The following is a 12,531-nucleotide window of genomic DNA, read 5'->3' on the forward strand; positions in this document are numbered from 1 at the left end:
ATATTCTAACTGCATTCAGTTAGAAGACATTTAAAATGCATTACATGGATCTAATCTGCTTGATTTATTCAATAGTTTCTTCTCCATGCTGTTAATTATCTCTAAAACCTATGCACATATTATCAGAAATGCTGATGCAAAGCTATGTGTTTGACTGATTTATGGTTAAAACTTACAGAAACTAACTTAAAATTCAGTACTAAATGACTCTTAGTAAAATGAGAAAATTAAGGAATTTTTAACAAAAACCACAACTTTTAGAAATTATTAGAATTTACTGAGAGGGAATAAATATTTCTTAGGCAAGGAGCAGTATCTTCTTTAAGGAAATGTTCTGTCACTCTGTAGAAACAGCTTTTTTTTTTTTTTTGAGTTCAAGCTTGAAATCTATAATAGGAAATTTCATTTGTTCAGCTGGATCTTACTTATTTTGATAGTGAAGACACCCAAGATAGGTTTTCCTTCATAGTCTAAAAGATCACCATTAAGATTGAAGTAGAATGATCACCATCTATGAACGACCTAGCATGAGGAAAATAAAGCTTCATCAATAGTTCTCACAATGTTGCACAATTAGTTTTATTATGCTATTTAGCTCTGATCTACCTATAATAACACACACACATCATAATCTCTGCAAGCTCTGGAAGGGTCCCTGTTGTAGCAGTGATTCTTGACTGGGCTGTACTTTTTGGGGTCCCTTTAGAAACTTGTGGAGTCATGTTTTGTTTTCTAATGTAGTCATGTTCCATCTGTTTACATAAATTGGAAATTATTTTATTGTAACTTACTGCCATTTTTCCTTTATATCATAGTAAGGGTATTTTATATAGATTTTTGGGAAGGTATCTATACAGTTAGGTCATAACATCTATGAATTTCACTTCTGAATATTAAAAAGGATGTCATAAACCATTCTTTAGAAAAAGCGGGGCACTGTACCTGATAGAGTTAAGAACTACCAGACTATAGGCAGGAAGGCTTCTACATTTTACTTCTGGTTTGTCCTTTCATTCCACAGCAGATATAAACCACAGACAAAATTTAAAAATTAGGAAAGAGGTCATTTATACTAAATTTCTTTTAATTCTAGTTCATCATTTTGTCACAGGTAGACTGTGTTACTTCCTCTAGTTTTGTGACTTAGCAAGCCAGTATCTATTTTCTTACTAGTTCATTTTTAAAATATCTAACCCTATACCAGGCAGACACTGCAAAATTTGCAAGATTTTATAATTATATTTAAGCTAGAAAGAGACAAGATAATTTTATAATAGTGCAATCAAGAATTTTAAAATGTCAGAACATTACACACGTAAGAACAATTAATTAAATGTCATTACCATATGAATGATTTATAATTGTCTCTATTTGATGTATTTTAGAGCTACCATAATTCCACACTGTTCATATGAGTTTTAAGTCACCTTTGATCAGAACCCTCATGAGTCAGTTTTTCAATTTAAAAATAAAAACTGTATTTGCTTCCGTCCCATGACACCTACCTTACCTTACCAAAAAAGGGAGATAGGGAAGGCCACAGTCTACATTGGAAGCAAGAAGACATGAGAAAAACTTTAGGCAAAGTAAACCCTGCAAAATTTGTCTATATTTCAGCAGGAATGTAATGGAAAACATAAAATGACCTGTTAGTGTATTTTAACTCACCACTCAGAATCTGCTGCACTGCTTCATTGCCCATCTGTGCTGCTGTGAAGCCTTGTAAGGAGATGATGGAGGGGTCAGAGCCGTAACTCAGCAGGAGGCGGCAGGTCTGCAGGTGGCCTGCTAGGGCAGCTCTATGCAAAGCAGTCTGACCAAGGGTGTCCAGTGCATTCATCTGAAAAATCATTAGATGGAAACATTGAATTGAGCAAGTAGTTTAGTTTCCTTTTATACCTTAGCAAGTACATACTTGTGAAAAAAATCAACTTTCAAAGTTTATAAAAAAATCTCACAGATACTCATTACTAACTTTTGCTCACTGATTCTGACAAACTATCTTCTTTTTAGGTACCCTTCTCTGATCACCTTACTGAAAATTACAACATACCCTCTCTTCCTTGAATGACCATTTCCCATTTCCTGCCTCTCCCTTTGACTACCAGACTGTAAGGTCTATGGAGGCAGCAACTCTGGTTGCTGGTGAGCATAAAAATGCTCACCAAATTCTCCTGAATGAATGGATTTTACCAAACTTTTCCCCAGAATATAAAGACAAAAAAATATGTAAACAAAAGATTATCAAAGTACTTGATTATGTATTTTTTCTGATTATAGGTAATATAGCTAACTATAATATCTTAATTGAATTACAAGCACATTTAACCAAAAAAATAATTTGAGGATTTAAATGTTCCTTTTTAAATCTTTGAAGAGTTATACATAGGAAGAATAATTTAGCTAGTTGTGAGACTCTTTAAGACAAGGGTAAACACTGGGATTACGTTCATAATTTGGTCAAACATGACTGATCTTATCTTCCAACGTATCCCAATCAGCACCCTCTACTCCAGTCAGAACAAAGTCCATGCTCATTATACTTCCTGCCCTTTTCAGAGAAACTCTTCTTTCTGCCTTTCTGGATTCTGAGATCCAGTATAAGTCTCCCCATCTCCAAGAAATCTTCCTTGATTTCTTGAAGACTTTGATTACTCCTTTGTGAACATCTATGTTAATGCAGCACTGAACTGTCTTATAAAATATAATACTGGGGTAGTTTTTGTTTATTGAGTTAAACTAAGGTTATTGAGAATATGAGTCCATGTTACAGACAGACTTTCTGGGTCTTCTAGAAAGCTTCTGCTAAAGACACATAATAAATTCTCAATAATATGTTGGTTGATTATTTAAAACATTTGTGTACACCCATTAAATATAAGATTAAGAAAAGAAAGGATGTAAGACAAGTAGTCTCCCTGTCACTAGTCTTTAATCATTATCAGTAAGGCTGTTGTACTTACTCAAAGAAGGGTTCATATAAATTGTTGATGGTCTTTCACAAAAATCCCATGAAATACTAACATATTTAACTCTATCACATTTGCCAAAAAAAAAAAAAAGACTACTGATATACAACACCACAAAGCAAAGCCATTAGCATTTATCAATGGAAAACACAAGCTGCCAAACTAACTTGAGTTTTGATTTCTTTGTTACTTCTGCAGCACAGAAGAAAAACCTAAAACTGCGGACATTCTAATCATTAACATTTTTCTGAAACTGGGTAAGAAACACACTAACTTATTCCATTATAGTAATGGGAAATCCCAATCCAGCTTGTTAAAGCGTGGAAACTTGATTTGATGCCACCAAAAACACTTAACATTCAGCACCAAAGTGATTATTTTCACCAAGTTACAAAAACTTCTCAAATAAGGAAACTGCTACATGTAATGCTACACCTCAACTGTGGTAATTAAATGGTTAAGACTGGCTTGACCTATCCATTCAGGAGTCAGGATAACAGATGTCTGGCAGTTTTGGAGACAAAACATATTCCCACTTTTTCTTGTATCTAGAGGTTGCAACCTTAGTGTATGTATTTTTATTTCTGAGTAGCAAAATGACTTTCCAGAAGATGAATAACTGGGTAAAACTATACAAAACAATTACATCTGGCTTGAAATGTGTAGGACATAAAATTATGATTCAAAAAATGTCAAAATAGTTCTGGCAACCAGCAAGCAGACCACAAGGAAACGGCTGAGGGGAATCCTTCAATATTCTACTCAGTGTGAACAGCCTAGTCTTAAACAGCTAATCCTGAGGCCACCTCTAAACTTAAAGCTGTCCTTGTCTGTAGCACTCATTTGGTAATTATTCACAAACTATTCTGTGACTTCTGCACTTACATCTTTAGCTGTGAACATGTGTATGTCTCAACCTCAAAACTCATTTCAAGTAAGCTGAGAGTTGAAAACAGTCTGTATTCTTTGGCTAGAGTGATATTGCATTTTTCTCTCAAACCATGACACATTGAAAGTGAATAATAAAAAAAATTAACAGGCATTAACACATCTATGATAGAAAAACAAATGACAGGCTCTCCAAGTATTATGAAAACAAAGTCTAAACTCTCCAACTGAGACTACCAAGATCTTGCTTTTCATTATTTCCATTTTCTGTGCCCTTTGGACTAACTAATCATAACTTCTGACTGTTTAATAAGCAAACCCCATTACTTTCCTGATTTTCGGTCCTTACTGAAAATGTATTATTTATATTTTGCCTATGTATATCTATATAACTAATTCCTGAACATTCCTAGCTGAAATTCTATTTTCTTCATGAAATTTCTCTAATCTCTCCTCCAGGTTGCCACTACCAATAGAAATAACTGTTTACTCCTCTGAATATAAATCAACCTATACTTCTTTTATTATATATACCATTTTCTGATTCATAGAGTAGTCAAGTAGACTGTAGACAATTATTAGATTTTAAGTTCCTTAAGAGAAGGATCCTGATCAAATTCAAACTTTATATATCCTCCTTGCAGTAAGTACCATGCCTTGTATAAGTAGATATTTGAAAATGGTTGGTAAATGAATGACTCATAAGAGCAAAAACTTAATGAATTCTGGTGATAAAAAATACTACTTTTGACATACTGTTCTGTATATTGAACAAACATGAGGAACTACTAAAATATTCTCTAACAAAAATGCATTCCTCTTTCACTGGAAATTGAGAAAGAAAGGTAAATGCCAGTGTTTATAGAATTGCTTAATACTGAAAAGAATCAATTTGCTTTATCTGCAAGAAAAGCATAATTTAAATTGATTCTAAAGTTTTTACAGGTGTTTTACAAGTATTCATCATTATCCTTGGTGGTATGCATAGTTAAAGCACTTCCTATGAGGAATGAAAGAGACAAATAAACACAATTTTATTTGTTAAATAGAATACTGACATAGTAAGCACTATTTTACTTGAAATGTTTTTTAATCCTTTAATGTGTTGTGAACTCATTACAGAGTATGGAACTAGATTTCCATTTACTAGCCAAACTTGAGTGTACTGTCTGTAAACATTAGTATGGAAATTTAAAAGAAACAATCAAATTCCTTGAAGAGATATGTATGTTATAATACCATAGATTATCTTTGCTTGTTTAAAGCAGTACTAATCTAATCTTGCTCACATGCCTTAAGAAATAACAAACTGAGCAAAGCTGATTAGACTAGAGGGTGCCAATCCAATGAATGCCCATACTCCACAAGTGAGTCTTATTCATAATTCTCTTCTTCATCCCTGAGACGGAAAAGACCCTATCAGCTGCAGGTGGTATACTTCTAAGCCAAGGACAGATAAAATGTGGGTTGTAAAAGACCACATTTAGGCAACAGAGAAATAATATAGAAAACTGCAGTCTGCAGAAAGAAGAATGAAGCACATGAACAAACACAGGCAGAGAAAAGAAACCGTGCAACCTTGAAGAGGGAGAAGGAAAGAAAGACAGGAAGAGACAGAGACATAAAAGGAGGGAAAGAGGGAAACAGCGAGGGAGAGGCACAGAGAATGGCAGGCAAAGTACCTATCAGTTTCTAAATTCCTTGTTCTGGTCTTTTGTGAATCTCAGCTACAATTCTTATACATTATTTCTGGGAGATAACCACATGGGTTTCTCATAGAAGTAAGAAACACATTTATATTAATATAAAATAGATTTCTATTTGTGTTTAATCTAGATTGAGTTGGTTTGTTACTGAGAACTAAAATGTCTCTGGGACACTTGCCCCTTTGGACTTTATTTTGATATGATCAAACCTCAGATATTATTTGCACTGTAAAAGATACTTTAGATCTATAGTATCTTTAAAAAGTCCTTTTACACTTTTGGGTTAACAATCTACTTATCAATCTACCTCTAGAAAAGCATTAATAAAACTCTTATAATGAGCTGACACATTTCCCCGAAGTGAGCCAAGACTCATGATCACTTCTAAATGTGAGAAATAAACCTATTAAATGTCAATTATTATGTCACAATATCTTCTTAAACACAATGTAAATAAATCTGTCAATTTAAGACATATGAACTGTCAAAAAAATTTCCTTCATGTTTCACATATTTAACAGATGTACATAATGACAAAATAGCTATGCTTTATACATGAAAAAATGCATTTAAGAATTCAACTTCTTGAACACCATATGCAGTTGGGGCAGAAGTTTTCTTAACAATGAGATAATTCATCAGAGAGAAAGCAGAATGCCAGGGCAGACTAACCATAATAAGGAAAGAAATGCTGCATAAAGGATAAAATCTTCATGTCTTTCCTATTTAGACTTTATAGTACTCCCAAAAAGCAGGGGATAATAAATTATTGATTTTTTTAAGGTACAAAAGTTTATTCCTAGTAAATGAGGATTTTTCAAATGAATTGGTTAAGACTCAAATTTTCCTGTAACTCTCGTTACTAGCAATTTATTTTCTAATCTTTTGCTGAATATTGCCCCTTTCCCCTTTTGGATCCACGGCCATCCTTCACCTTGCTCTGGATCCTAAGAAAATCACTTATATGAATCAAATCAACAGACTATTTTGGTCTTCACTGTTTTGTTGACTTTGGTCATGGGCATTGGGAGGAGATGGAGGGGCACTGGGAAGAGAGAGAGGACAGTAGGACAATGAAGAGTAAGATTAGGTACATCCTTGGATCAAAGGCTACAGGTGGTGCCAGGTGGCTTTCTCCATATAGCTGCCATCTTCCAATCCAGTGCCAAGAACCTCTCCTTTCCCTTGTCCCTTCAGATCAGAGATAATCATACCTCCCGCTTTGCTGCTAGTACAACCTCACTCCTTGTTGCTTTCCTTGAACCTTGCCCTCATGTTTGCATATAATTCATTTATTAAATGCTCACCAAATTACCCACTTTAAGTATGCCATTTATTGCCAAGACCCTAACTGATATACATCTCTACTTCTATCTCTCCAGAATTTCTCCTTCAAAAGCTACCAAAGCTCTCATATAAAAACTATTTAAGTAAATGCCCCAGTCTGCCTTGATTTCTCTCTGTGGCACTGGTCAACTGCTCCTTCTTCATATTCCCCTGTACCCTGTGGACAATGATAGAACTTTCAGCGTTTTCTTCCCTCTACTGCTCTATATACATGGGCAATCCTCAAACGATCTTTCCTTAACTCTCTTCTTTATCTACGAGGACCGTACTCACCCCCCAAACGTAGAATCACTAGGTCAATCCTCAGTAGATCTTTCTAATCTTAAACTCTTTTATACTCTAGTGCTGCCTTTCCAACTACTGGTTTTATTAAATGTCTTTCCATAATACCAACTTCAAGTAGAAAATCATTACAAGGGCATAGGAAACCAGTGTTTCTCTGTAGCTTTCTTACTTCCATTAATTGTGCCACCATTTTCTAAGTCCACTCTAACACTAAATTCATTTCCACCTAATACAATTATTTCTTCATAAGTGGCTTTTATCCTTCTCTTCCGTCTTCATTACTAATGCTGCTAAACTGATTCGGGACTTCAGTCAAGTTTGGTAACTGTATTAACTTTCAAACCGGTATTTCCCACAGTATATAGTACAGTCTTGATTATTTTGTATGCATGCCAATATTTACTGAGTTAGTGGATCAAACCCACTTACAAAGGGATTAGATATGTGTCTTATAAAATTTAGATAACTAAAAGGAAATACACAGTACATACATGTTTAAAAAGACAAATATGAAAAAAATGCTCATACTCACAAATAACCAAAACATTATCTGTGTGGTGAGCCCCACTACATATTTTTATACATATGCTCATTTGATTAAAAAAAAAAAAAAAAAAAAAAAAAAAAACACCTGTAGGGAGGTTGCTTTGCGTATCTCTGATGAATCAATTGAGGCTCAGGGAAATTTAGTCCAAGGTCACAAAACTAGAAAACAGAGGATTCTAAACTCAGAAGCATGCCTGTCCAGTTTATATATGCCGTACATTCAGTTTAACATTAACAACAAATCTGAAGTTTGTATGTATTACCAAGCTTTGGCAAAAGAATGTTTTGACTATAAAATTATTACTAAGTTCTCTCAAAGTAAGCCAAATTACTTAATGGTAATTAGGTTTTCCTTCCAAATTCTTCTAGGGGAAGGCAGCATGGTGGTAGAATCAGTGGAAGAGAGCTGAATACTAATTAAAAACTGGGGCTGCTTGTTCAGAAGGTACTTCTAGAATCAAATGGAAATCCTGAGTTGCCTGAAAATTATACAGAAACCATGAGTTCCTCAGAAAGAAATACCATGCAAGCAAAAATGGAAGCCCAACAATAGCTAAGGTGAGTTTCTTACAGGGAGTTTTTTTACACAGATTTTTTACACCAACCATGAGGAACAGCACCTTGCCTTGGAGTGGGGGGAAAAGTAAATAGGAGTTGCTGTGGTATTTGATATCTACTGATAGCAATTGATATCTATGGGCTCATAACTCTGATTAAATATGACTTTCCTCTTTTTAAGGGCCTACTAGCAAGAGTTATCAATGTAATTGAACTATTGTGGAAAGACTAGGGTGAATACACAAGTCTAGAAGTTATTCTACATCACTGACAGGGTTGTTCACAATTATTCATGCCCCACTGAAGAACTAAAATGTTACTAATGAAAATGCATTGTGCACATGAAGGGCAGACAAGTGATAACCACAGATCTATGGTAAGGCTGACTAGAATAAGTCATAAAATAGTGTTATTTTTCACTGAACATTTATAAAACAAAATGCCTGATGGGAGACAGTAAATAGACACTATTTTCCCAAAATGAAGGGCATCATTCATAATTTTTAAAGAGCATTATAAATGTCATAAGATATTTACAAAAACAGGTCAATGATAAATATACAAAGCTCATAAGCATAGTAGAAAGTTCACTTAGCTTAGTTTTTCTGCTTGAAAGAGCAACAAGATGTTACTTGTATAATAATGCAGTAGTTTTACTGACAAAATAGGTAGTACATCTGTAGAACTCTGTTCCCTTTTATTCCACTTTGTCTTGATTTCATAAATTAAAAACATCAAATGCCATTTTAAAGCAGATGACACTCAAATTTTTGAATCACACATTCTCCAAGTAAATATGTTTTAAAAACACTTAATGTATATATTTATATGAATTTCTTTGTAAATTATAACCAAGAAGTGCTATACTATTATAAATATGTATGAAACTTGTACAGAGAGAATTTATGAAGAATGGGAAAGAGATGAAATAATTAAAATTTTAAAAAGATGTTATGATAAATTATTTTTTGAGATAGATAGAGTATGGCTCTGTCACCCAAGCTGGAGTGTAGTAACATGACCACAAGCTCACTGTGGCCTTGGCCTCTTGAGCTCAAGTGATTTTCCCACCTTAGCCTCCTGAGTAGCTGGGACTATAGGCATGTGCCATCACATTTGGCTAATTTTTATTATTCTTTGTAGAGACAGGGTCTGCCTAAGTTGCCCAGCTGTTCTCAAAATCCTGCACTCAAGCGATCCTCTTGCCTCGGCCTTCCAAAGTGCGGGGATTACAAGGATAGGCTATGGCATCGTCCAAAAAATATTTTAATTACTAGTGGTAGAAAATATCAATTGACTGTAGTTTAAACATTTAACAAAATCTTATAAAAATTATGACATAGGAATTTGAGGGTTTTATTTTGGGTTCATTTTATTTTTCTTTTCTTTAGAGACAAGACAGTCTTGCTCTGTTGCAGTGGTGTGATCATACCTTTGTGCAGCCTCAAACTCCTGGGATCAAGTGATCCTCCTGCCTCAGCCTCTGGAGTGGCTAGGACTATAGGTGCATTCCAACACGACTGGCTGATTTTTAAATCTGTTGTAGAGATAGTGTCTTGCTGTGTTGCCCAGGCTGGTGCCAAACTCCTGGACTCAAGCAATCCTGCTTTTGTCTCCTAAAGCTCTGGAATTACAGGAGTGATTACAGGACACCGCACCAGACTCTAAGTTCATTTTTGATAATTAGTTTGAATGGCCGTATTAGCAAAAGGATTTCATAAATATATATGAAGCCAATGAAAGAAATGCATTGTCAACTATGCCTACTCAATCATAATGCTTATTTTTAATGTAATTTACTAATTATGCTAAGGTTTTCAATGAAATTCTGCAGTAAAATTCCATCTTTACTGATGTCCTTGCAAAGTTATTAGAAAGTGTTATGTTACAATGTTTTGAATAGATTCAAAATCCATCCTAAACCCAAATTAAGGAAGACTTTTGAACAGGTTAGAAAATTCTGTTCTTATGTTTTTAAATTATGTAGCTATGGTGGCTGGGTGATTCATTTCTATAATTTTTCAGCAAAATCACAGAACAGTGAACATTTTCTAAAAATCTATTTTCAAAATGTTCCCTTCATTTTTTAAAGTTTCTTTTAAAAAAGCAGTTACTTTCTCATTAACCTAAAAAATGTAACTTTTACCTTTAAGGATCTGATTATGTTTCCTTTTTGAAGAGTATCTCCATACAAGTAATGGTCCCTTGTCCTCAGAGAACTATCAGCAAATTTTGAACCCTTTTATTTTCATTAAAAATAGCACAACTATGACAATACCTTAAAATACTGCTTCACAAAATAACCAGACCACCTTTTTATGCTATAAAAGCTTGTCAGGGTCACTCCCTGTGTCCCTTATCAGGGTCACTGCTCTGATCAAGTATGATATTTATAAAAGTTCTACCATTTAGGATAACATCCATAAATTCACCTCATTTGGAGACATGTAAAGTCCACTATGCCAAAATATGCTGAAAGGGAACAAATAAGCGAGTTTGCCACTGTCAGTCCCTCCATACTAGTAAGTCTCACTCTTCCTCAGGAAACCCTGATATCTGACATGAGTCATAGTGGCTGACACATGGCCCTAGTGAGTGTGCTGGCATCATCTTTATATTCAATATTGGTAAATCTTAATTTCTTTATTCTTAAATAAAAGTATTATAAATTACAATGCTAGTATTTTTCCAATAGGGCATCTTGTATGCTCCTTAGGGAGTCTGTATCCTACTTTGGAGACTACTGCTTTGAAATGTACATTCTTGAGAATCAAAAAATCTACAATTTCAAGTCACCTTTAAAAAACAACCAGGTTTGCTTCTTTCTTCTCTCAAGTGCTTCACAAAGTTTCAAACTGTACCATTTAGAAAATGCCAATAAAAATCATTAAATATTTCATTTCTTTAGTGTAGAGGTTCAAAAAATTATCATAAATTTTTTGAAGGCATACAAATATTTTTTAGAATAAGTAGAGCTATTCTGATGCTATAATTTAGAAAATTTATTTTCTGATAAACTATTATTCAAATGTTGACTGTCAAAATATATCCATTATAGTATTAACAGAAAATAATGTAAAGTTGAAAACTATTTCTTTTTTTTCTTTTTTGAGACAAGAGTTTCACTTTTATTGCCCAGGCTGAAGTGCAACGGCACAATCTCGGCTCATTGCAACCTCTGCCTCCCAAGTTCAAGCGATTCTCCTCCCTCAGCCTCCCGAGTAGTTGGAATTACAGGCTCCCACCACCACATCTGGCTAAATTTTCATATTTTTAGTAGAGACGGGATTTCACCATGTTGGTCAGGCTGGTTCTGAACTCCTAACCTCAGGTAATCCACCCGCTTCAGCCTCTCAAAGTGCTGGAATTACAGGCTTGAGCCATTGTCCCCAGCCAAAATCTATTTCAAATGATTGTAGCTACATTTTATTGCTTTATAGAAGGGTGACATTAAAGGATCAAGAAACACAGGTAACTATTTTTATTAGAAACAATATTTAAATCAGCTTTATAGGAGAATCAATGAATTTAAGTGCAAACTAATAGTCCTTTATAGAATTAGTTTACTCAGAAAAATCAGAGAGAATGAAGCAGTGTTAAAAGCAGCTAGCAGCTCAGTGCTGAGTCTGGCACTCTGCTCAGGTGTGTGCCTTACCTTGGCGCCATGCTTATGCAGAACTTCCATGACATCATTATGAGCTCTTTCTGCTGCAACATGCAGGGGAGTCATGAAACTATAGAAAAGAGAAAAGGAAAGGTAATTGTCTCTCTTTTATTGCATTTCCTCCTTAGGAACTGAATGATTCTTTCTGCAATTATACTTACTCTTTATTTTTTTCATTAACATTTGCTCCTTTTCTAAGTAACAATTCTGTTACTTGTTTTCGTTTGGGATGCAGAGAGGCCACTGCACAGTGCTATAAAGTAAATAAAACTAAGTAAATAAAATAAACTTCTATATGTACAGCAGCTCTTAGAATTGAACAGCATCTGCTGACTATTTAAAACATTGTTATTTCAGAGTATCAGAACATATGCATACATTTTACATCACGGTGATCCATAGTCTTTCTAAATATAGTGGAAATACAAAGCATAAGCGTTTAAACCAAAGTGAAATTATGTTCTTAGTTAAACATTAAGAGTGATCTTACTTCTTTTGGCTTAGCCAATAAATAAATATTCACTATATATTCCATGGAAAGCATTGTAATACATATGCCTCTTCAAAA

At 34.3% G+C, this 12,531-nt stretch overlaps 1 protein-coding gene across 4 annotated transcripts in view; it reads right to left on the minus strand.

The window, feature by feature from the left end:
- The window catches only part of TNKS (tankyrase), a 196,608-nt gene that overhangs the window by 54,588 nt on the left and 129,489 nt on the right, over window positions 1-12,531 (minus strand). For all 4 annotated transcript variants that reach the window (XM_074383914.1, XM_074383913.1, XM_074383912.1 and 1 more), the window contains exons 10-12: window positions 12,125-12,216; window positions 11,955-12,033; window positions 1,669-1,840 (exon numbers count right to left, since the gene is read on the minus strand). In XM_074383914.1, the coding sequence (XP_074240015.1) occupies window positions 1,669-1,840; window positions 11,955-12,033; window positions 12,125-12,216 (343 nt within the window). The remainder of the gene's footprint in view (window positions 1-1,668; window positions 1,841-11,954; window positions 12,034-12,124; window positions 12,217-12,531) is intronic.

Source organism: Saimiri boliviensis, chromosome 13 (assembly GCF_048565385.1).
Source record: "Saimiri boliviensis isolate mSaiBol1 chromosome 13, mSaiBol1.pri, whole genome shotgun sequence".
Lineage (NCBI taxonomy): Eukaryota > Metazoa > Chordata > Mammalia > Primates > Cebidae > Saimiri > Saimiri boliviensis.